The sequence below is a fragment of the Lynx canadensis genome, chromosome C1 (genome assembly GCF_007474595.2).
Source record: "Lynx canadensis isolate LIC74 chromosome C1, mLynCan4.pri.v2, whole genome shotgun sequence".
Taxonomy (NCBI): Eukaryota; Metazoa; Chordata; class Mammalia; order Carnivora; family Felidae; genus Lynx; species Lynx canadensis.
In genome coordinates this window covers 3,955,771-3,980,591 of record NC_044310.1, presented here as the reverse complement: position 1 = coordinate 3,980,591, position 24,821 = coordinate 3,955,771, and the positions used below count along the sequence as shown (strand labels likewise).

Sequence of the window (24,821 nt, the reverse complement as noted above, 5' to 3'; positions counted from 1 at the left end):
TCCTTCTTCTTGGGCATTGAACTAACTCGTTCCTGAGTCGAGTGTGAAATGAGATCAGCATAAGGACTATTTTTTTTTTAAGTTTATTTTATTTTGAGAGAGAGAGAGAGAGAGAGAGAGAGAGAGTAAGCAGGGAGGGGCAGAGAGAGAGGGAGAGGGAATCCCAAGCAGTCTCTGCGATGTCAGCGCAGAGCCTGACGCGGGCCTCGATCTCGTGTACCCTGAGATCAGGACCTGAGCCAAAACTAAGAGTCGGACACTTAACGGGGCTCGGCCACCCAGGTGCCCCCAAGGACCATTTTTTAAGTACTGATATTTCACAGAAAAGGCGCATGTAGGCGACGGAGCCGGTGGACATCCCAGGCCTGTGGTCACAGTGTGGCCGCTGTCCACAGCCAGCGCCCAGCCCCCGGGGCCGTGCCACCGCGCATCTCTGCGACGCACAGCCCTGGAGGACACAGCTGTAAGAGGCCGCCCCCGCCCCCGGGAGGGGCGTCCCCCACCCTCTGAAGGTTGATCTGACGCAGTGGAGAAAAGCCCAGAATTGTCGACACGTTGCCAGCCAGGCACGCGGCCTGTTTGTGAGCTCCCTGCAGCTGCTGTAATGTCTCACCACAGAACCAGTGGCTTAGAAGGTTTGCGCCCTCTCTTACGGTTCTGGAGGTCAGGCGTCTAAAAGCGGTCCCCGGGACTTATTTTTATAGGGTCCCTTGCTCCATTGCTGATATTTTTTTTGTTTAAGTTGAGACGTTAGAATGCCAAGGCAGCTGTGAAGGGAAGTCAAAGAGGAACATCGTTACCTTTGATGCCATGGTCTGGGAAGCCGTGGGCAGGAAAGCCTGAAGCTGGAGCTGTGTTGTGCAGAAGCCACGTCCCCAGACTCTTGGGTGGGAAGTGAGGGATAGCCTAGAAAATGCTTTGGGATGCAAAGCGGTTATGTAAGAAATGCCAAAGTTACTTCGCCATGTCCGTGCTTTTCTGAGAAAGCTACACTGTCGCTGCTCTTTTTGGAGCTTGAGCGCTGAGCTGTTCTTGTCGTTTGAAGTGCTTGGCAGCCCCGCAGCTGTGGTAAGAGCAACTTTGTATTATTCTGTTTTCTTTTCCTCTGTTTTCTTTTCCGAATCCCCGCAGGCCCTGCTGCGCTGCCGCGGCAGTGGCTGTGGGAGGTGGGGCCGGGCACCTGCCGGCCCCCCTGGGCCGCGCCACTCCGGGCGGCTCAGCCCTGCTCTGGGAACAGAGGAGCTGGGGTCGCAAGGGTGATTTATGCCTCGCTTGGTGGGGCGTATGCTGTGCCTGCCCCATGGCCCGGGAGCTATACTTATCCCCAGTTTTCCGATCCGGAAACCGCCCGTGCAGCAGGGCTGCTCCCTTCCAGAGCCGGGAGGGCAGGCGTCCGGGCGCAGGCATCACCTCGGCGGTGCTGAGCTTCCCCCCTGGACAGTCACGTGCAGCGCCGTTCACCGTTGACGCTCCCTCGGCCGCCCGAGTGGCAGCCGGCCCACACAGCTGTGCGCGGACCTCCTGGCTTTCTCCAGCCTCTCGAAAACGTGGCTGAGCGTCCTCGCTGTCAGGGGAGTCCGGCCCCTGGCACTGGCCTTGGCCTTGGCCTTGGCCCGGGGCCCTTTTCCCACTGAACTGAGACAGAGGCAGGCACCTTAGCCTCCTGCCTCCGGTGCCAGTCGGGCTTTGCCTGGGGGGCTTTGCCTTGGGGGGGGGGGGGGAAGCGCCCACCTGTGCGTCCCCCGCAACAATTGCTGGCCACACATGGCTCTTTGCCTCCTAATTAAAGGTAAGCAAAATGGAAAATGGTCGCACCTGCCACATTTCCAGTGCTCAGTAGCCACGTGTGGCCGGCAGCCACCGCATCAGACGGCACAGAGCAAGGACATCCTACTATCGCCGAAAGTTCTGGGCAGTGCTGGTCTCTGGACCTTCTGGACTCCGTCCCCGGTGTCTGACGTTCCGGGAGGAATTTCCATCAACCCTACAGTCATATAGACAGTCAGCCCAAAGCCGGGTGCCCCAGAGCCCCCTTGAGCAGGGCCCCACGACCCCGCGGATCACTACAGATCTGGGTGCAGAGCCTCCCCGCGAGGCCGCCTGTGGTCCCAGGGTGCTCTCTGCACGCCATCTGCAGGGACACCCGCTCAGACCTCAGGGGCCTGGTTGGGGTTCCCCGGGCAGGGCCCGCCTCTTGGTGGTACGCAGGGGGCTCCGCTTTATTCTGGGAATTCACAAGAGGAATTTCACAGAAGCTCCAGCTTCAGTTAGATATCTATCCGATGGTTGCACCGCCACATGGACGGCCGAAACGTACAAACTACAAGACAGTCGACAGTCGTGACAGTCCCGTCCCTTCGTTTTGGATACTTTTTAGCAAACTAACGCAGGTATTGACTTCCCGGGCCCTGGATGCAACAGCAAACTGACTTCCGTTCAGAAGCCCACGGGGTCTGGGGCTGTGTGGCTGCTGGGACCCTGGCCCCACTGTCTTTGGGATTCATTTGTTTTTACTTGGAACTTCGTTCACGTTTCTAGACTCTTTGTGTTGTCGTAGAATCCTGCTTCAAACATGGAAATGTCACGTTAAGGGCTAGAAATGTATGATAAGACCCTTTCAAGATAATACGCTCTGAGCTTTATAAGTGTCACCCTCCTGATTTTATAGTCACTAACGATGCAGCGTCAGTAGCGGCCCCAAGAAACTGGATTTTACATTCAAGTCACCCAGCGTAGCGTCTGCGTGGATAGCTGTATTAATTTTCCGTGGCTGCTGTGACTGCTTCTAGAAATGTGATGGCTGGGACAGCAAACCTGCTGTGTCCCAATTCTGGAGGTCCAAGCCCAACCCGGGTCTCTGGGATAACACCACGGAGCCGGCAGGGGGCAGGCCCGTTCCTTCCGGAGGCTCCGGGAGAGAATCCGTTTCTCGCCTGTTCACCTTCCAGAGGCCTCCTGCCTTCCGTGGCCTGTGGCCCCTCCACCATCTCCACAGTCGCCAGGGTAGCATCTCTCTGACCCTCCGCTCCTGCCCCCTCGTCTGCTTAGGACGACCCTTGTGAGGACATCGGGCCCCCCCCGATAGTCCAGGCTGGTCGCCACATCTCAGGATCCTTAACCCAACCACATCTGTAAAGCCCCTTTGCCACGGACGGTCACGTAGTTCACAGGCTCAGGGGCTTAAGACATCTTCCGGGGCCACTGCTGCACCTGCAGTCCAAGTCAGCTCATTCCACTTGACACAGGTCATTTCTGAGCTCTGCCTATGAGCTCTGTAGACAGGACTCTCAGAGAACGCAGGGGAACGACAAGGGGGTCAGCTCTTGGGGGTTTCGGGGCAGCATGAGAGGACGTGACCCAAGCCCCCCAGCTGCTGCTACCAGGTACCTCTGAGGTTTGGGAGATTAGCAATGAGGCGACAGAGGCCACGAGCTTCCAGGCAAATCTCAGCCTCTTACAGAGAGTTGGTGCTGGAACTCGGGTCCGGAGGGGACTTTGTGTACCGATGTCCCGGGACCCAGTGAGCGCCGCTGAGTCCCGGCCTCTCGGCCCAAGCTTGCGTGCTGGGGATGCTGAGCTGTGGCCCAGGCCTCCCTCTGCAGGGTCCATTCATGCTGCGGTCACATCTCAGTGTCAGGTCTGGCAGAGCTGCTGACGTCCTGGAACCCGGAGGGAAAGGGCAGGGTTCTAAGGCTCGGTTACCCTGGGCTCCCCACACGCTGAAAACGTAAAATGTCTCTTGCTGATGCAGTAGCCCGTTGTATTTATTTAGACAGTGTTAGAAGTGGCATCTTGGCCAGTGTAAATGCGCCTGCTACAGAAAAAGAAGAACGCCATTTGTTTTAACCTTGACTTCTCATCGCCACGTTGGTACAAATCTCCACCCGAGACACTAACGGCGTTGTGTGGGCTCACTCTGTGCTTGGTTTGGGGTGGCTTTTCCTGGAGGACTGTTAGGGAAGGACATTCAGACCTTACCGGAAATTTCTGTCCCGGGCTTGCATCCCAATGACATACTTAACGTGGGGAGGCGACCTCCCCATGGCCGCATTTGCAGCCCACCATTTCCTCAACTTCCCCGAGAGACGTTACTCCTGTGCCTGTTTGCAGATGAGGCCACAGCACAGTGTGGCTCCCGGCTTGCTGCCTGCCCCCGGGGACCTCCCCAGCCACTGCAGCCTGTGGGGATGGCCGGCCACCCAGGGCTCGCACCGGGCCTCAGAGAGCCTGCCTTTCATGGAGACGCTTTTGGGGAACGTCTGGCCGTTCCCACTTCAGGAGCTCAGAGGACTACTCCGTGCGCCCTCCTGGCCTCCGTCCCCCAGGCCAGGAGAGCGGCCCTGACACCAGGAGCCTGTCCTAGGTGGGCTTGTGACACCCAGCACCAGCAGCAGGTGCCGTTTTCCCCCTTGACCTGGTCATGCCTGGTCTTTTTTATTTTTTTGAGAGAGAGAGCACCCACGCGTGCACGTGCATACACATACACGCACACACGAGAGGGAGAGGGACAGAGGGAGAGACAGAATCTCAAGCAGGCTCTGCACTGCCAGTGTAGAGCCTGACACGGGTCTCGAACTCACAAACCATAAGATCATGACCTGAGCTGAGACCCAGAGCCAGACACTTAACTGACTGAGCCACGCAGGTGCCCCATGCCTGGTCTTTTAAATAAACAAGCCACTCTCTGGGTGGATTTGGACGTGTGACCGAGTGGAAAAGTCCCCAGGCAATGTGTCAGTGCTTTGGACGCTCGGCCTCCGCTGCCCCCTACGGAGAGCCTTTGAGCATGTGACTGCTGCGCCCGGTAGGCACCCCTCTCTGCAGTTTCCCAGGCAACTTGAGGCGGACGGGAGCACAGGCTGGGGTCCTTCCCAGTCTCGGGCGGTCCTGCCCCTGTACTGGGGGAGAGATGGAATGAGCCAGCCCTGTGGGAAAGAGCCTTACCGCCCCATCTCCGTGAAATCTCTGGGCCTCCTGGCCTCCACTCGGGCAGCATGCCTCTGGCTTCGTGTCCAAGGCCCATGCTCCCCAGTAAACCATGTCGACATGGTGGCTCTCCAGCCTTGCCCGGGCTCCACGTGGTGAAGGGGCCTCTAGGATCCAGTGAGAAACCACCCTGCAGGAGCCTCGAGGAATCGGCAGGAAGGGGGAGCCAGCCCAGGCTGAGCCTTGTGCTGGGTCTCCCAGTACCCTGCACATGATGGCTGCTGTCACCACTCTCTGGGCTGTGAGCACCCTCCCCGGGTGACCTCTGGCCACATGAGATAGGAGTGGTGGTCCCTGGAGGTGAGCGGGTCCCCTTAAGTCACACAGCCCCTGGCTGGGTGTGGTAGACCCACAGACATGTCTGGGGTGCCTCCTTCGTGCTAGGTGCACTCAGACACAGGGCGTGACCCTCCTCCGAACATGTGCACCTATGGGGTCGTTCAGTACATGTCCTTCTGGGGCGCCTGGGTGGCTCAGTCGGTTGGGCGTCGGGCTTTGGCTCACGTCATGTCACTGTCCGTAGGTTCGAGCCCCGCGTCGGGCTCTGTGCTGACAGCTCAGAGCCTGGAGCCTGCTTCCGATTCTGTGTCTTCTTCTCTCTCTGCCCCTCCCCGGCTTGAGCTCTGTCTCTGTCTCTCTCAAAAATAAATAAACATTTCAAAAAAAATTTTTTTTTTTCATAAAAAATAAATAATAAAAAAAAAAAAAGGCCTTCTGGAGTGCCCAGGTGGCTCAGTCAGTTAAGCATAGGACTCTTGATTTTGGCTCAGGTCGTGATCTCACGGTCCGTGGGATCGAGGCCCAAGCCAGGCTCTGTGCTGACAACTCGGAGCCTGCTTGGGATCCTCTCTCTTCCTCTCCCTCTGCCCCTCCCCCCGCTCACATGCACGTGTGTGCACATGTTCTCTCTCTCCAAAGAAGTAAATAAACTTAAAAAAAAAAAACCATGGCCCTCAACTTGGGGACGATAGGACACTTCAGGGGTCTCCTGAACCCCTGAAATCTTAAGCAAAATCAGTCTGTTCTGTTTCTCTCTGGAGAACACATGGCAAGCACAGATTCTCAGAGGGTGGAGGGGACATATGATAGAAGGGACCCCAGGAGAGGCATCTATACCCCCCTGACCTGCCCTGCGTGTGCACTAGGTGCTGAGGCTCCCATAACTCAGGCAGGGCCTGGCGAGCCTATGGGTGGCCTGTCCCTGTTGGTCACATAGGCAGCTCCGTCCAGGGCAGGAGGACTTGCCCGCTGACGCTTGACCCTGACGTGCTGCTCCCTGGTCTCAGCCCAGCACAGGTGTATGCTGAGTGCTCTGTTCACGACTCTACCCTTGTAGCTCACATAGTGCCACTTGTCACTGACCATGTGGCCTTCCTTCCCTCCCGGAAATGGCTGTAACACGGCATGAAGCACTCCCTGTAAGTATGAAACTGAATGTGGCATGGAACATTCTGGTACTTTATAACATGGAATAACTGCTCCTGCTTCTGGTCTGCCCACACACTCACCTCTAACAGTCACCACGCTGTCTTGACTTGTCCGTCTTCCTGGGTCTTTAAACATGTCTTGTGGGGCCTGTCTCCTTGGAGCTAGGATGTCGGGGCTCCCCCGGGGTTGTTCAAAGGTCCCCATCAGCCAGCACTTCCAGGGAGCAGGACTCAGCATTACATGCCAGACCTGGGCAGGGATTTCCTTGAACCCAGCCGGGAATGAGGCCATGCTGGGGCGTGGGGGTCGGGGAGCCCTTGTGGCTACATGTTGGTGGAGGGGAAGCCATGCATATTCCCTTCGCCTGGATGTCCCCGAGGGTTAGCGCCGCCTCACGGTCCAGAGCACCACCACTGGCGATAATAACGACTGGACACAAGGCCAGCGTGTGGCCCGTCTTGTGCTTCCCCGTAGTTACCCTGTGAGGCAAGTCAAGTCTGTTTATAGGAAAAAGACTGGGCTCCAGGAGATACAGGGCCAAGGCTAGATGGTAGGTGAGGGCCCACGAACAAGAGAGCCACTGTAGGTTAGGAAGCAGCTGCCAGGGTGGATATTCGTGACCCAAGGGGCATGGGGAGCTCAGGGAGGTTGGGCTGAAGTCGAGAGAGAGGGACACCTGGCATGGTGTCATGGGAACGTATGACTTTGGACTTTATCACAATCAACAGGCGAAACCACGCTGGTACAGGCAGGTGGTGAGCACCTGGGGACTCTGACCAGGGACAGAGCCATGGGTGTGTTGGAAGGCAGTGGCTGCGGCTCGGGGGAGAGCTCTGGTCCTGTGAGCAAGCCTCACGGAGAGACGGAGAGCCTGGCAGGGCAGACGTAGTTTTGCTGGACAGAAGGGTAGGAGGGCAGGGCCCGAAGTGCGCACAGTGGCTCTGGGGGATGTAGGACCCCGGTCACTGTGATGGCTGGCCCTACCAAGCACTCGAGGCTGCCACTAGACCAGCATCAGGAACAATGGCTGGGGAGCACGGAAGGGACCAGGGGAGGTAGAAGGAGCTTCTTCGGTGGCGCTTGGCCCAACACGGGGAGGCAGCCGCGTGGCACCAGTAAGGCCACAGTGTAGACGGTGTGGGTTGACTTGGCCTCGACGCTCCTGCAAGAGGGACGGAGCCAGCTCACCGTGCAGCCACCTGAAAGCAGGTTGGGGCCTTGCCCTCTGGCAGGCGTGTCCCCGGCATCCTTCCAGCAGACGCCGCCCCTCCCAGGGGGCACAGACCCACGCTTGGGCAGGGGGCCAGCGACCCCTCAGCTCACTGCTCACCTAGATGCCAAAAGTGAACACCTGCTCCCGAGAAAGGTGACCGCTCAGGGACCGCTACTAATGAGGCGCTGTGATGTCTCGTCATCTGTACGTCCTCGTAGCATTAGAGTGATGTCGTGTAACCAGGCGTCTTCTAACGCCCCCGGTAACCCCGGTGCCTGTGCCCTCCCCACCCGACCCGGCCGCCCCGCCTGTGCCCTCCGCTGACGCGCTGTGTGCTCTGCAGGGTGCGTCATCACCATCTCCGGGCGCATGACCTTCACGAGCAACAAGTCCATGGAAATCGAGGTGTTGGTGGACGCCGACCCCGTGGTGGACAACTCGCAGAAGCGCTACCGGGCAGCCAGCGCCTTCTTCACCTACGTGTCCCTGAGCCAGGAGGGCAAGTCACTGCCCGTGCCCCAGCTCGTGGTGAGTGACCGTCTGCCCTGCCGGGCGCCCAGGAGAGACTGAGTCAAGGGAGCCCCTTCTGGGGAGCAGGGCCCCGGCCTGGCTGCCCCCTGGCCAGGCGTCCTTGGCTGCGCCGCCCCTCAAACGTGAGGGGCTTCCCCTGTCCATGCAGACGGGGCAGGGGCGGCCTCCTCACCAGCTCTTTGCCCCGGGGGTGCTCTCTTTCTTGGGGGTGAGGACGGCGCCCCGGAGCTCCTCGTGCCGTGCACACAAGCTAAAATGGGGCCGAGGACTCTCCCAAGGGACAGGTTCTCCAGGAGCCGTATCCTGTGCGTCCTGCTCGACGGGGACCAGGCCAGACCCCTACGCCACGGGGCTGGGCATCGGGGCCTCATGACCTTTTCCCTGCCTCGGCCGCCTGGCCAGGCTCTGCCCCGGGCACGCAGAGAGAGATGGCAGGTGTCTGGGCTGGGCTGTTGTCACGCAACCCCACACGTGGGCTGCCACCACAGCACCGAAGGGTCCGGAGCTGGAATCCCAGCACCTTGACCAGTGCTGACCACGGGGCTGCTTGCGAGTCAGGGAGCCAGAAGCAGCAGAGGTTCAAGGTGGGTGAATGGGGAAGGTGTGGGTGTGCGGTGAGGATGCTTGGCTGGGAGATACTCGGTAATTGCGTATCGAACAAACGAGCGGACGGGCGGACGATACTCCCAGAGCTCCGTGGAGGACAGTGACGGTCTTACAGTAAGCCTCACGAATTCCTTAGCAATGCCAGTCACAGTGAGTGCCCTGCCTGGAGCGTGTCCGGGCACCTGGTAGCACGCCCTCTGTGCCCCGTCACCAGCTGAGGACCGCCCCGCCCCCCGGGCCAGCAAGGCTGAGGCACCAGTGGAGGGTCGTACGTTCAGTCCCGCGGCGCCTGGGTTGGGGTCCAGCACACGACTTGCCGTCATTCTGGGCGGGGAGCCTCTGCTCAGGCTGCTCCTGGTTTCTCCTGGGGCCGCGGTCGGGGCTTCCTGCCCTCCGTGGGGTGAGGGTGAGGGTGAGGGGGCGGGGTGGGGTCTCCGAGCGCCTGGCACTTTGGCGGCCCCCACAGTCCCCGCTCCCGTGGCTCCTCCAGAAGAGCAGGTACCGGAAACCTCTGTGATGGACACACTGCAGCTAAGACCTCACTTCCTCACGTGGGCTGGGAGTCAGGCTCCCGCATGCTTCCTCACCACCTGGCTGGTGGCCTGCCTGAGGCCCGCCCAAGGCCCCGTGGGGGTGGCACTCAGGCTTCGGCGGGGGGGGGGGGGGGCTCGCCAAAGCCGCCGTGGCAGTGAGGCCCCTGGCGTGGCCGTGTCCTCAGGAGCCTCGGCTGCCTACAGGGCCCTGGTTCACCCTCTGCCTTTGCGCCTCCAGTGAGTCAGGTGGGGTCAAGAGATGTCTCCGATGACAGAGCAGAGACGGCTGCGAAGGGGAGGGCTGTGAACCTGGCCTTGAGGGGTAAGGGGGTTTAACCGGGCTGAAAGGAAGGAAGGCAAGAGCTGGGGCGGGAGCCCCCCTCAGGCAGACGGGCCCCAGCCCCCCATTTCCCGTGGGCCTCGTCAGCTGGACGCTTCCCGCTCCGCCCGGCCGGCTGGGACACGCCTTCCGCTCTGCGGGCTCCCCCTCCAGGCTGGCAGGATGGCTTCCACCCCACCCGGCCCTCGGCCCACGTGCGTGATCCCCACTCCTGGCCACTTCTGGCCTTGACCTTTGCAGCCCCGTGTCTCTGGGTCTTGGGCCACGTCTCCTCAGAACCTTGCCTGCTCCTCGTGGCCCCCAAACGCAGGCCTTGCCCGCTGCTGGCCTAGACCCGTGTCCCACCTTTCCCACGTCTCACGGTGCCTTATCCTAAATGCCGAATTCTGCCGCACGCGGGTGAATACTTGACGTCTCTTCTCTCTGGCCTCCGGGCTCCGCAGGGTGGCCAGATCCAGGGACACCATATTGTGTCTCCCCGACCTGACACACGCACCAGGCCTCGGTGAAGGCTGTGCTCCCTTGACACAGGACTGCCGTGTCCAGACCATCCATCCGTGGCCCCTGAACACCAGGCCCTGACGGGTCCCTGTGCCCGTCCCCATCCTTGGGCGGCGGGGTCCAGGCCCTATGCTGCAGGCATCGCTGTGGTCACCGCTCACTCCCCGGCTGACTTCGCCAGCTCCGCGTCTCTCTGGGGTCTCCACACACGCCTCAAACGTGATTTATCCTGAATTGAACTCATTAACTTTCCCCCCAAAACCCCACTCGTCCTCACGTGTTGTGGTCCCTTTCTCAGTGAGTCTGGGAACCCGCCTGGCCCCCCTGTCCACTGTCCTGCTCGGCCCCCCACTCCCAACTGTCTCTGGGCCCCATCCCTGGCTGGATCCCTGCTCAGCCCTTGGCTCACCGCCTCCTCTATTCTTGCCGCCCTCGGTCTGACACCCTAGAGCCAAGTGGATTTGTTGAAACAGAATCAGATTTTCTCCCCTTCCTGCCTAGTCTGCTCGGCAGCTCCTTGGCACCCTCAGCACGGGGTCCGGTGAGGCTCTGTCCTCAGCCCCCAGACTCGTTCCTGCCTCGGGGCCTTCGTACCTGCTCTTGCCCTGCCTGGATGCCTTCCCTCAGACCGGTGCAGAGCCAGCTCCTTCCACGGTTTCTCAGATAGTTCCTGCTTAGGTGGCCTTCCCTCCGCACCCTAGATAAAGCCTGACCACCCCACCTCCCCCACCCCCCCCACCCCCGCCCTACGGCCCGGTGACCCTCTCCCCTCCCCGCACCACCTCCGGGCGCACGGCACCATCTCGGATCCTCTGGTGCACACGCATTCGTTCGGTATCCGGCCCCGGCCTCGGCCCCGATGTGTGACTCCAGGACGCCCAGCACAGACTGGGGCTCAGGAAGGTGCCTGTGGGGGCTCGTGGGCTTGCTGGCTTCTCCAGCCACATTCCTCCACCCCGCTGGACACTTGGCAAGTGCCGGTCCCTGAACACCACAGGGGCTCCCTCCCCTCACTGCTGCGGACGCACGCGCACCGTCAGGGCACGCGCGCGGGTGTGGGCATCCTGCTGCCAGGGTTCGGGGCAGGGACCCCGGCGCACTCCTACTTCCTGGGTGCCTCCGTTTCTTCCCCTGTACAATGGCGACGGCCCCAGCGCGCGCCACAGAGGGTGGGTGAGGGTCCTGTGTGCTAGTTTATACGAGGAGCTCCACGCTTGTCAGCTGCTGTTTGCTGTCCTTTCCTGGAACCCTCTGGAGCCCTCCTGGCGGGGGTCATGAGGGAAGAAGCAGGAGGGGGGCGGTCAGCATTCACTGTTGTTCCCTAGGTAGGTTCCTTCCACGGTGGCCTTGTGGACGGGGGCCTGGGGTTGGGGGGAGGGGAGCCATTTCCCAGAGACTATCTGGATAAAAGGAACCAGGGACCCGGAGGGCTGGGGGCAGTGGCCAGCTGCCTGTCACGGGAGAGAAGGGGCAGGAACACATCTAAGGCCACCCAGCGGGTCCCAGCCAGGCCCAGCCCCAGGACCACTGGGGCCCTTCCCTCCCGTCAGCTGAAGGGGTGGCCAGGGGCCCGTGGGGCTCCCCAAGTGAGTAGGAGAGTAAGGACAGGCAAGGAGTCGGCCCATCTTCATCTTGCAAGGGCTCATTCTGAGCAAATGCAAATTGACAGGGTTTTCTGGCACAGTCCGAAGTGCCAGCTAGAGCCGATTTGTAAGGCTCGCCCGCTCCTGAGCCCGGCAGCTGCTGTGGGCTTGATGGGAGGTGCCGAGGCCGCCCCTGCTGCCCCCACGCCACATGCACCCCAGAACTCAGCCCGCTGGGGAGACAAGGGCTGCAGCCGGGAGGAGGGCCTCAGTTCCCCGGAGGTCCAGTCTCCCATGGAGAGTGGCCTGCCGTCAAGGAGGCCCCCTGGGTGGGTACCCAAGACCTTCGTGGACATCGGAAACAGTCCCGGGTCTGGGCCAGCCTGTGTGCGCAGAAAGCTGCCTGTGCCCTTTCTAGAAACCTGTGACGGGGGACGGGGATGTCCGTCATCGGTGGGGGGCCAGCCCAGAGGAGGAGGTGCTGGTGCCCGGCAGGGTTGCAGCGGGACGGTGGGGAAAGACGCGTGCTTGAACAAAGAGCACGTGACCGAATCCCCTAAGTCTGAGGGGCCAGCAGCTAGCGATGGCCGTGTCTTCCTGCCTCACGTTGATCCAGGCTGTTATCTCTTCAGAATTAAAGATGGTCTCTGATTCTTCACTGAGACGTCCTGGGGCCCACCCCGTGGCAGGGAGGGAGCCCCGGCCTGTCCTCCAGGGCGCGCACTCGAGGCCCGCCGACACAGTGCCGTCTGTCTCCCAGAACACGCGTGTGCTCCGCACAGCCTACGTGCCTGTGCCCGTGGTGGGCGCTCGGCCTCCTCCCCTCTCTGCCCCCCCCTCCTTGTCAGCTATTTTTAGCTTCCATCTCCAGGGACCGGCTGACACGGAAGGCAGCGCTGCTGTTTGGAGTTTTTCTTGATGAATATTTTATTCTGGGGCGGCTGTGCTCAGCAGCTGCCGGCACTTTCCAGGCTAATCATTAAAGAGGCAGATGTGGAGTATGGAGCTGGGCTGCCGGGCTGGACGCCAGGCCCAGGCCCCACTGCTGCCCTGCCTGCCTCTGAAGGCCTGTCTGTGGCCATGCACCCTGACGTCTGGGGTGGAGGGCACGCCCCGGATGGCCCTGAGCAGGGCTGGAAAGGTGGCCTGTGCAGAGAGACACCGTGGCAACCGCTAGGGTGGCTTCCTGGGGACCTGACACCAGGTTGGTCCCAGCACCCTTCTTCGTCTCAGTTTCTTTTTAGAAACTGGAGAACCAAATTATTTCTGTGTTGAAGGGAGGGAGCACTGTTCTGGGGCCCCCGCCTGCCTCCCGTTCTCTGGTTCAGATGGGGATGCTGCTGCCCCCAAGGGCCCCGGGGAGACAGGAGGTGTGGCTGGAGAATGTGGAGGGCGGGGTGCCAGGGGTGCTGTGTGCTGGCCTGCGGTGACCGGGGTGTGTCGACACGGGGCAGGGTGGCAGGACAAGGGGGAACCCAGCCCGGCACATAGGCAGTGCACGTTTTGAGAGAACCCTCGAATACAGCTGCTTCGTGGATCATTTGGAAAGGACTCTTTTCTCTTTAAAAAAAAAAACAAACCTATTTTTAATGTTTATTGATTTTTGAAGGAGGGGGAGAGAGAGACAGAGAATGAGCAGGGGAGGGGCAGAGAGAGGGGGAGACACAGACTCCAAAGCAGGCTCCGGGCTCTGAGCTGTCAGCACAGAGCCCGACACAGAGCTCGAACTCACGGACCACGAGATCATGACCTGAGCCGAAGTCGGACGCTTAACCGACTGAGCCACCCAGGCGCCCCTGGAAGAGGAACCTTTTCCCCAGCGAACTGAGGCCCGACTACAGAGCCATGTCACGTGGGGCAGAGGGTATGAAGCCGGTTTGCTCTGCTCCCAGAAAACCCAAGCCACCGAGTGAGCCTGGCCCGCCGCAGACGGCCTTGGCTGGTGCTGGTGGATTCTCGCCTCCCGGCTCACCAGGCTGTCACTCAGCGTGCCAGTGCCTAGATGCAGAGGCCTCCGTCGTCAGCCACTGAAGCGACAAGAAAGTATTTTCTGGGTTGAAACAGGAGGCAGCGAGGCACAGTCTGCCTGACTGCTTTCCGAGCGAGGCTCGCCCCAGCCGGAGAACGGGGAGAACGTGTGCTCAGGCGGGAGCCATTTCTGCGCCTACTGAGCACCCACTCTAGGGGCCGGGGGTGCCCCCCTAGGCCAGTGTCCAGGCAGGGCCAGTCCCTGTCACCTGGGAAGGTGACAGCTGGAGCTCACGGAGTGCCGACTCACTTCTGGGCTGGCGGATCCCCACACTGGGGGTCAGGCTCGGTTGTTGCCATCCTGCAGACAGGTGACCGTGACAGAGGTGGGAGGTAACTTGACCGAAGTCACATGGCTGATCTGGTCCAAGGGACCTAGTGTAGGACCTTGAGCCCCAGCCACGACTGCTCCCTTCCCGCCCCCGAGCCTCCGTTTCCCCACTGGAGCCATCACAGGCTGAGCAGTTACTCTGCAGGACCTCTCTGAATTGTCCCAGAGATGACCTAACTGAGAGGCTCCCGGCTCCTTTGCCCTGAAGAGGACATCCGTGCCCTGCCAGACCCCAGGCACGTGGCATGCAGGCAGGGGGCTGGGGTCCTCCCGATGGCCCCATTCCTTGAGACGAAGCATCAACAGCTAAGGAGACTAAGGAGGCTGCCACTCCTGACCGCGGCCGGGCCTGCTCTGCACAGCCCAACGCAGCAAGGGAACACACATCACTTCCCCAGGTTGTAGGAAAGTGGGTCTTTACCCAGGGACCGTCATGGGCGGGGTCCCCAGTGGCACAGCTTGGGGGGCCCCTCAGCGTCCTGGACACTCAATGTCCTGGAATGATGTTCACTCACTCCCCAATTGAAGAAACTCAGATGTACTGTAGTGCGGCGGGATTGGTGCTGTTCTGGAAGGGTGTGAGAAGCCACGTTATCGAGGGAACCTGTGCTCCCTGCTGCCTCTCCCTGCCCCTCCCTGCGCAGGGGTGAGTCAGGGACTGGACTTCATGAAGCTTCTTGATCCCTTCTCTCTCTTGGTTCCGGACGCTTCACAGGGACTCTGTCTCGTGGTGGGAAAATGCCCGCATCCCCAAGCCGTTCCTGTCACTTCAGTGGTTGGTGCTGGGAAATTTCTAGTGGCCTGTGAGAACCGGGGGTGTGGGTGAGAGGGGGCAGTCCCCGCCAGCGCGGCCTTCCCCTCTGCTCTTCCTCCAACCGCCTTTACCTGTGCCGCCTGCAGATGTCCCCTGAAGCCCCACCGTGTCCCTGCCGGTCCGCCTTGGGCCCTTTGCCGGAACAGCAAGTGTTTTGGAGACCACCCTCCCATTAACATTCAACAGCCAGCTACCCGAAAGGAAGGGCCCACGGCACCAATGACACACCTTTTCTTGTTAAAACGCTTGTAGGTTTTACTCTGGAAACATTGGTCTCGTTGCTTTGTTGTGATGTTTTCAGATCCGGGTGACCCCTGGCTGTTTTAATTTCTCTCGAGTGTGAGAACCCAGAAGCAGGCCCTCGGAGGGCACGGTGAGGCCTGACTCCGGTGGCACCAGGAAGGCGGCTGGAGGAGGGGAGGCCCGTGGGCGACACTGGCCGAGGTGCAGTCTCCTGGGGAAAGGGAGGGGACCCCCGCTGGTCAGGGCGCCCCCGGTTCCACTGCGGCCACCTTGGAACGTAAGTGAGGGGAGAGGCCTGTGAAGGTGGTCGGGACCAGACGGGGGCCAGGGCTGGAGGACCGAGGAAGGGGATTTCAGCAGGACAAGCTCATGGCCGGTCCGTCCCGTGGGGGGACACAGACCCGCCTGCCCCTGATGGTGTAAGAAACACTGCTTCGTACTGGCACCGTGCTTTCTCCGCAAGGTGGCAAAGACCCGCTGAATCCAGGGACACTCCTGAACCCTGTACTCAAAGGTCCAGGTGAGAAGCAGGCTCTGGAGCCCCCAGTGGTAGGAAGGATGCAGAGGGGCCTCCCTGCACGCACGCGCGGCCTCGGGCTACAGTGAGTCGGAACCGCCAGCCGGAGGGAGGTGCTGTGCTTCTTCGGGGACTTTATCCACGCCCAGGTGCGCCGGACGCTCCCCGTCATGCCTTTGTCACCACCGGGGGCTCCTGTTGAGCCCCTCAGGGGTCTGAGCTCTTGAGTTGGTTGGGAACGGAAGGCGTCTGACTGCGTGTCATTGGAGCAAAGCCGCTGGTTTGAATCTTTAGCACAAACACCACGCCAGTTTGGAATCAAGGCTCTCTTGTTTCGCTCTTCCATTTGTTCGATCATTCGTTCATTCATTCATTCGGCAAATGCCTCCTGGGCCAGGCCCGGCCTCAGCGAATGGCAGTTGCGATCTTTATCGTTGCTGTCCGGTGGGGACGGCCGTGTCAACTCAGCTGGCTCAGGAGTGAGTGCTGTGACCACCGCCACCTCCCCCCCACCACTCCTGTGTCTTGGGTGAAGCTGAGGAGAAGCCGCCCGATATGATCGAGTCCTGCTTTGCCTCCTGTACCAGAGCCGTCACCCTTCGCTGCCTTTCCCGATGTCCCCAGCTCCCGGGCCCTCTCGGAGGGGAGTCCATGGCCACTCTGCACAGCATAGCCGTCGTTCCCGAGGCTGAGCCGTGCCGCCGGGTGAGGGGCCCTGACACAGGCAATGTCACCGTTGGAGCCATCACTGGAGGCGGTCGTGGGGAGCCCCCCACGTGGGCCATCAGGCAGGGCGGTGAGGGACTCTGCCGCCCGCCCGGCCTGCTGAGGTCGCATCTGTGGGTGCAGCCGCGCTCTGGGGACACGGCTGCTTGCCAGGCTAGGGGCCCCGGATGCCAAGTTCATCCCTGCCTGGCCACACACGGGGCCCCCCACGAGCCCATGCTGAGTGGCCCCAGTCATCAGAAGACATCCTGACTGCCTGCACAATTGTCCCCAGACCCCTCCTGTCTCCCATTATGAAGACGGGAGAGGGAGCGTGCGTGGCTTCCTAATTAAGAACGTCTGTGTCCCTCAGGCTCACAGGAAGCTGTTCTGTCACCACTGGAAACCCTCTTCGCACCAGACATTCGTTAATTACAAAAAGGACAAGCTATTGATTTTACCGCGAGTGGAAGTTAGTCACTCGCCCTCCGTGCCAAGTTCCAAATGTGTGTGCTCGCGGCACAGAAAATTGCAAACTGGAAAACATTTGGTCTGCGCTGTTAGGCTCCAAGAGCCACAGGCTTTCCTCCGGTGGAAAGGAGCCCGGAAGACAGCGGCTGGCAGGAGGGAGAGGACGCAGATCTGCGGCCCCTGCAGCCAGCGGGCGGGGGCCGTTGGGGCTCCCTGAGCAGAGGGGCAGGGGCACTAATGACCCCCGTGTCTCTGGCTGGGTGTGAAGTTCCAAAGGACCTGATGCCTTAGGTGACCCCCGGAGCCGTCCGCCCTCCTCCCCGGGCAGTGCTGGGAGTTGGCGCGTTCTGTCTCTGAGGCTGTCTGTGACATGAGTACCTCCCAGGCACGTACGTGTACAGAGAACACCCGGTCGTGTCACCTCCTCAGGTCGCTGGTCGACAGGTGTGAGAACCTTGCCCTGGGAAGCTGGGGACCATCCCTGCAGCCCAGAGCCTGGCTTCCTCACGACCCCTCCACCGTCCCCTCCACTAGGCAGGCACCTCCCCGCACCCACGGGAGAGGATGCACCGGGTCTGAGCCTCCCCCCTCCAAGGCGCGGGCGTGTGCTCGGGCTGTGGCGCTGCTGGCCTGTGGTCCTGCGCCCTTCTCCCCGCCGGCAGCTCCACGCCCTTGAAGGCAAATGTGGTTTCCCGCAGAGGAGCTTTTTCCTTCTCCCCGCCGCCCCCAGCCCTCCATTAAAAACAGCAACAGCCAACAACTTATGTATTTATTTACTCTGCCGGATGGAGGGAGACGGGATGCAGGGAGGCGGCAGCCGGGCCGTGGGCGGGGGCCGCGCAGGCAGCCATCTGTCTCCTTCTGTCAGCTTCACACCCGGCAGGGGAGCGGTGGCCCCTCTTAGTCACTTGGCTGGGAGGGCTGTTTGTTGGAACTCACGGCCTGGGGCGGCCGACCGTCCTCTGGCCCGCGGGGCCGGGGCGGTGCCGCCACAGAATGCCGAGCACTGCCCTGCCCACCTCTGTTTGCTTCCCTCTCCCCCTCGGATGGCCTGGCCGTGAGGGGACTTGACCGTCTTTATAAATCCCTGCCCTGGCTGAACACCTTCCTGGGCAGCCGGGGGACAGGGCGCAGCGCTCACGGGGGCGGGGGCGGGGGGTGCTCGATGCCTGATGTCAGCCAGACACTGCCCCTAGGCCTGGTGGGGCTCTGCAGAGCCCAGAACATTCAGCACATGCCGTCATCCCGAGACCAGAAGAGACGTGAGCCCTCAGCTGGCCCCTTCCTCTGAGGCCTCGCTGAGCTGGCCGGCTGCCCGCACATCCATCACGAGTCAGCGTTCGTTCTGTCTGAGGGCAGATCCCGGCTGATGACTTCGCTGCGGAATATCGAACGTTGGTGCTGTGCACTGGCCTCTGCCTCCACCGAGTGGACGCTAGAATTTGCCGTGTTTTGTGCCGGCAGCGTGGACGGGAATCATCTGCGCTTCGGCCTCTGCCCCTCCTCAGGGCACGCATTGACTGAACTAGCGAGAGAAGCGCCCAGAGCTTCTGGCACACACCTTCTGGAACCCCTGATGGCCTCTTGGCCGCTGAGGGGTAAGTAGCTGCAGTGGTTGGGGGCAGTCTGGCGGAGGGTGGGCTTCAGGCCTGACCGGAGCCGGAGCTCTAGAAAGCCTTGCTAGACTGGATCATCACAGCTGCACGTCGGGCCCGGGGGGGTGAGGGGAGGCCAGCAGGGTGCCACCCCGCACGTGCACGGCCCCAGGGGTGAGCGCCCCCTTAGGATTGGCGCCGGGGCGCCTGGCTCGCCTCCCGAGCCCTGGCCCTGAGGAGGACCCAACATGATGCTCCCCTGGCCCGCGACTCTGATGTGTCTGTACAGACGTTCCCGAAGTTGACGAACTAGAGAGAGGATTCCTCGTGAGTGCAGGGGAAGCATGGGGTGAAACATGGGACGACAGCCCCAACTCCGGCTTCCCCTGAATGTGACAGAAGGGCGGCACACTGCTCGTGTGTGTGGAAATCTGGAAGGTGCCCTGGCTGCTTGTGGTGCCTCGGTAAACCCGGGCCCCGTCACCCCCGTGGGTTGGACTCACCCTCACGGGAGCGACTGGGTGTTGGAACCTGAGCCGGACGAGGGAAAGTGCACCGCACCTCCGCCCTCTCCCACAAGAGCTCGAGAAGCTTCTTGGGGAGGCGCCTAGCTCCGAGGCTGGAGTGAGGGGCTGGGCCAGGAGCACACCCCTGACCCTGGGCCCCTGCAGGCTGGCAGGCTGGCACCAGCTCAAGAAGGGGCCTTCACCCTGGGGGCCTCCAGGCTCATTCTGGGCAACGTCGGAGGGTCGCAATATTCCCCATTGCCTGCCGGGGAGCCCACGGATAAGCGCCCATTGGCATGGGATGGCCTGGCCCAGGCTCAAATCGAGGCAGCAGTGCCCAGGCTCAAATCGAGGCTCTGCGGCTTACCAGATGCCATTTGGGCAAGCCACCCACCCCCTCTGGGGTCCTCGTTGGTGAAACAGAAACCGCAATGACTTTGGTGCTCCTTGTGGGTTGCCGTGCAGACTGTATCGAGCTGGCGTGGTGCTGGCACGTGCCGGGGCTCAGTGCAGGCCGTTCCCTAGAAGCCGCTGCCCAGAGAACTTCTGAGAACTGCCCCAGGTTGGCCCCCTGTGCACAGCCCACGTGGGAGAAGGGGTGGGAGGGCTCCACGCTTGGTCACCGCACAAGGTTCACCTGGGCAGTTGGAGGGATATTGTCACAGACGCGTGGGTTAACTCGGGTCACCGCGGATATGGTTCTGGGCCAGAGGAAGGTGCCAGGTGGGGAGGCGGGCAAGGGGGCCGCAGGGAGATAGAGCCTGGAGGGGAGGGGCAGCTCCCCTCCAACGCCAGACTCAGTCCCTCAACTGACTGAGTGTGACTTGAAGTTCTTTGTGCCCAGGGAAGGGAGAAGGGGTCCCTGCAGCTGCCCTCATGGGTCTAGTTGGTTTTCTTTTTTTTACCTTTAATTATAGAAAAATAAATGCAAAAGTAAAGACAAGAAAGAACCCTTAAGTGGCTATCAACACGGGGCCAGTCTTGCTCATGTATATACCCTGCCCACCCCACCACCCAGGCCGGTGGAGGCCGATCTGAGACGGCATCATCGCCTCTGAGTATTTCAGTGTGTATCCAGTTTGTCCTTTGTCACCGGCTTGTTCTTACCAGTGGACTGGACTCTGGACAGCCCCTTGCCCCACAGACACCTGGCCCGGGGGCCCGGCCTTCCTTCTCACAGTTTCTGCAGGACCAGTGGCCCCAGCAGCAGGCTCTTGAGCGTAACCCCAGCACTGCCCAGTGTTAGAAGGGCCTGGAAGGGCATCCGGACGGATGCCCGCCCCAGCGGCAGGTTACCCGGGCAGCTCATGGGGGCCACTGTGTTGAGGCCTTGGGTCGGAGAGGGTATGGGTGCTGCCCCTGCTCCTTGTAACCACACAGACAGGAGGGTCTAGGAGCTTCCCACTCCACAGATGAGGTGCCCGAGGTGATCCGGGGACTCTGCCCCTGCTGTTCCCCAAGGAGGCCCTTCCCGTGCGTGGTGGCTCGCTCTGCTGAGCGGGCCCTGTCACCGCCACTCGCCTGACCGGGTGGGGAGGACAGCCACAGTTGCGGTTGGCAGGTGACCCGCACACCTCCGTGGATCGGGACCCTCCCAGCAACCCCCATGTGCCTTGGCACCCACTCGGCTGCTCCCCCCACTCTGGAGTCTCCCCGGCAGCACCTGGCCCTTGAGACCCCCTCGTGCTGCTTGACTTTGTAGTGCGGCCGTGTCACTGTCACTTCTCGGCGTACCGGATAATCTGCCTCGCCTTCTGTGTGTTGCCGGCTACTCCGTCGGCTCCCGAGACAGGGTCCGTGCACCCGGCCCAGAGCAGCGCACGAGGGAGGAATGAATGCATGAATGAATGAATGCATGCTGGCTCGGCCGCTGTAGGGAAAGCGCCGGGCTTAATTCAGTGAGCGTTTCCTCTGCGCCGCTCCCGCTTGTGTGCCAGGACTTGGGTGGGAGGCATCTCCGTGCCGGACCTTCTCCTTGATTTTCTGTGAACCGTGAGGAGGGTGTTCACCTCTGGTCCTCTGCAGATCTAATTACATGCCGTACAGTTTTCACGTACCGTAGACAGTCCGGTGGGTGTTAGTGCGTTCACAGAGGCACACAGCCATCACCACAATCAAGTTTAGAACATCGTCATCCCCCCAAAAGAAACAGTGCACCCCTCAGCCGTCAGCCCTCCCCCAGCCCCTGGCACCCCTAACCTGTGTTCTCTGCGTGGGCGTGATTATCCTAAAGGTTTCATGGAAATGGGACTCCTACGTGAAGTGGGCGGGGCTTCTGTCGCTCTCTCGTTGGGGACGGCTAGCAGGACTTTGGTCTCCCCAGCAACCCGGTAGGGTGGGTACGGGTCCATTTTATAGAGGACGGTGTAGGGGAGTCTGCGAGCCTTACGACGGGCAAGCGGCGAAGCCAGATTCAAACCAGACTGGCCGGCCCCTCGCCCTGGCTCCAGAGAGGAGGCTGGGCGGGGTTTCGGGGCAGGATGAAGAGGCCACTCCAGGAAGGGTGTGCAGTGTGGTGGGGGTCCCGATGCGGGCCAGCCCATTCCACAGGCCGGGTGGCGCTGACCAGGGTCTATCTAGGCATCCTCCGGGGCTATGGGGACAGCTCTGAAGGCGCGTGCCACATGCTGGTAGCGGGAGAGCGTAGGCAGCACCCGGCCATTCGGCCAACCCCAGGTGGTCGCGCGGCTCCTGAGGAAGAGGGGTCCTTGGCCAGATCCGTTTGGGAGGTCGCCGTTTCAACAAAGTCGAACAGATTTATGTAACGTCGAGATCTTCAAAGCCGCGGCCCTGTGCGCACGGTTTATTGTGAGCCGGCAGCTAGCATTCAGCTTCCCACACCCACTTGGCCAGCAACCCTCAAGAATGCTACATCTTCCTTCCAGAGGTGGGGACGTCAAGGCTGGGGATGGGGCACAGAGGCTATGGAGACCCCACTCCCGCTACAGATTTGCAGCTAGCGCCATTAACGCAAATGGAACAATGATGCGTGTCCTCGAGGGAAGGAACCGAAGGGCATGGTGTGGACGGCCCAGAGGGAGCTACAGAAAGACTGGCGGACAGATGGACAGAGAGATGGTTGCAGAGGGTGGTGCTGCTGCCCAGGGGCTTGACCTCGGTGGGCCATTTCTGCCCACCTTCTAGGACCCCCCAGAGGATGGCTCCGTTTGCCTCCCGCCCCCCTCCCCCGGACCTCCCCCTACTCTTCTGAGCCCTGAGAGCCCTTGGCTGGTGACCCGGGCACTTGGGGACCAAGTTCCTCACGTGAATCCCACGCCTGCCAGTTTCCAGAAACGCTGGTGGGCTAGAGAAACGGGCCCCTCACATCAGGCAGGACCTGGCTCCATTGGGCTCTGCAAACGGCCCGGGGCCATCCCTCTCCAGCCCGCTGCGTTGCTCGTTCTGCTCGTTCGTGGCCTTTGCTTTTGAGAAGTTCTTTTCTTCCCAAGCCTCTTGCCTTCTTTCCCCTGCCCCAGGGATGGGAACTCTACCAGCTGGAGGGAGGGCCCTCGGCACATGGCCCAGCCCACCGTCTCTCCATCTGCTTTCCCCCTCATCCAGTCCCCTTTCCCAGCTCCAGGACCCAAACATACTGCCCATGAGCAGGTCCTCTGCAAGGCAGGTGGGAAACCTGACCGCAGTCCCTCCCCCGCGGGAGGGGCCCAGCCGTGCCGCCCTCCCAAGCCGTGGCCTTTGGCCACCGCAGACGGATGGGAGTCACAGGATTCCTCAGCCACGCCAAGCACGTTCCACAGCGGGGGGGGGAGGGGGGGGAAAGGCCCCCAACTGTTTCAGCCCAGTGGCCTTGACCTTGCATTCTTGGCCTCTTTGGCTGTCCCCCATCTGGTGCAGGGATGGATGGAGGGGGGCAGAGTGGGCCACAGGCCAGCGGCCACATATCACCTGGATGCTTATTAGAAACGCGTCTCAGCCCCTGGGCCCTAGACCCACCGGATCAGAACCCGGGTGACCTACGCACACATAGGCGTTGGAGAAGCCCCCGACCGACACATCCCGCCTGGGCTGCACAGAAGCCGGGCTCAGCTGGATGCGGCCTTGTGTTTGTGGCGTGCCTTCAGGAACAGGGACGGGGCCCCCGGCCCTCCTGTCCCCAGGAAGCTCCCCGTTAGCACTGCCTGCTCTAACGGAGAGAACATTTTGTCTCCCTGGGCTCTTTCAGGTCAGATTGCATGGCCTCAAATTTCACTTTTAAAAAAAGTCAGCCAGAGAGAAAACCAGAGCCGCAGGGGCGCCTTCCTCAATAAAGTGTCTTGGAAAAGCCACTTTCCGTCTGTGCTTTTCAAACAGGCACCGGAACCACTCCGAGGAGCACGAGCCTAGTTCTTTAAATACCCGAAAGTTCCGCTGGCTCCAAGCCACAAGGTTTTGACAGTTTACACCTGGTGACATTTAGCGAACAATTTCAGAGGCGGCTGAGGGGGAGGAAGTATTTGGCTTAACCTGACACTCCATCCTCCAGCTGATTGTTCTCTCTTTTGCCAATATACCATTTGCCTGTAAAACACTTAGGCTTAAAAATAGCTGCTGGGGCTCCAGTCGTGGATGGAGGGCACCTGCCCCATTTCTTTGCCTTTCAGACACCCTCAGGGTACCGCAAGGAAATGTCCCGGGGGCATCTGCAGAGCGCTTTAAACCTGCATTCCTGACCGGGGCTGGGCCAGAGAGAACTGTGCAGGGGGACAGATGGGGTCCCGGGAAGTGACCGCCTGAGCTGCCACGGTGGTCTCCGCGCCTAGCGGCCAGGCCACTCTTGAGAGCGGAAGGGGGCGCCGTTCCCAATCCTGCCCCGTGGGCAGGCACGAACCGAGACTTCCCGGGCAAAGCCCAGCCTCCGGCCCGTTCCCTCTGGCCGGTGAGGGGGCTCTGCCCCCCGAGGAGGGGCACGTGGCCTCTTAGGTCGCTCAGAGGAAAGAAATGCAGAGAAGGGGCTACCAGGACCCGAGGCGCCTCTTCCGGTCATCCGTGCCGTCCAGGGCTTTTGCCCACCCAACCGTCACTACTGCTCCCGGCCCAGCGAAGTGGCCATCCCGAGGTCACCCAGCCGGCACAGCGCTTGTCTCCACTTCCCTTTGGGGCAGGGACTGTGAGCAGCTGGCACTCCCTGGGACTGGACCCAGCGGGGACCCCCTTCCTTCCTCACACTCGGCCCTGCTCTAGGCCTTCCCTCCCAGGTTTTATCAAGTGCATTTCCAGCTGAGGTTCATTATCAAAGAGGCACTGGGCTTGGGATTCCACCTGCCATGTGGAGGGTGGCGGGGAGGCACCCGTGACGCTGGCATCCGTACGGGGACCCCTTCCCAGGGTCTTCTCGGCCGCCTGGCAGGAAGGCGGGGCCCCGGGCCAGTGCCTGGCCCCCGGGCAGCCCCAGGCCGCCAGCAGAGCCGGGGTGGGGTGTTCGGGGGGCCCCCCGGGGCAGGGCCCAGGCCATGGCCCGCATTCGGGGTGCCGTGGCGTCTCTAACCTGCCTGTGTCTGTGTGTGGTCCACAGCCCGAGACCGAGGACGAGAAGAAGCGCTTTGAGGAAGGCAAAGGGCGGTACCTGCAGATGAAGGCAAAACGGCAGGGCCAGGCGGAGCCCCAGCCCTAGGCGCCCCCTCCTGCGCCAGGTCTGCGGCGGCCCCGGTGTCTAGTCACTTAGGATTTACCCCCTTGGCCAAAAACCCAATCCACATTGAGAGCTGGTGTTGTGTGAAGTGTTCGTCTTGCAGTGTTAACCTGTGCTCTCTCCTGAAAACCTACACACCAAAGCTTTATTTATACCACTCCAGTGTCGTCCCTCCCGCTGGAGGCACTCCCGAGGGGATGCTCGCGTGCACGGTGTGTACGGAATCCAGCGTCACTAATAAAGCTGCTGTTTGACTGGACCTTG

General features: G+C 61.3%; 1 protein-coding gene across 2 annotated transcripts in view; it reads left to right on the top strand.

The window, feature by feature from the left end:
* Positions 1 to 24,816, top strand: part of ACOT7 (acyl-CoA thioesterase 7) — a 100,733-nt gene extending 75,917 nt beyond the window's left edge. For both annotated transcript variants that reach the window (XM_030326732.1, XM_030326726.1), the window contains exons 8-9: positions 7,971 to 8,155; positions 24,441 to 24,816. In XM_030326732.1, the coding sequence (XP_030182592.1) occupies positions 7,971 to 8,155; positions 24,441 to 24,539 (284 nt within the window). In that variant the 3' untranslated portion in view covers positions 24,540 to 24,816. The remainder of the gene's footprint in view (positions 1 to 7,970; positions 8,156 to 24,440) is intronic.
* Positions 24,817 to 24,821: the final 5 nt, after the last annotated feature.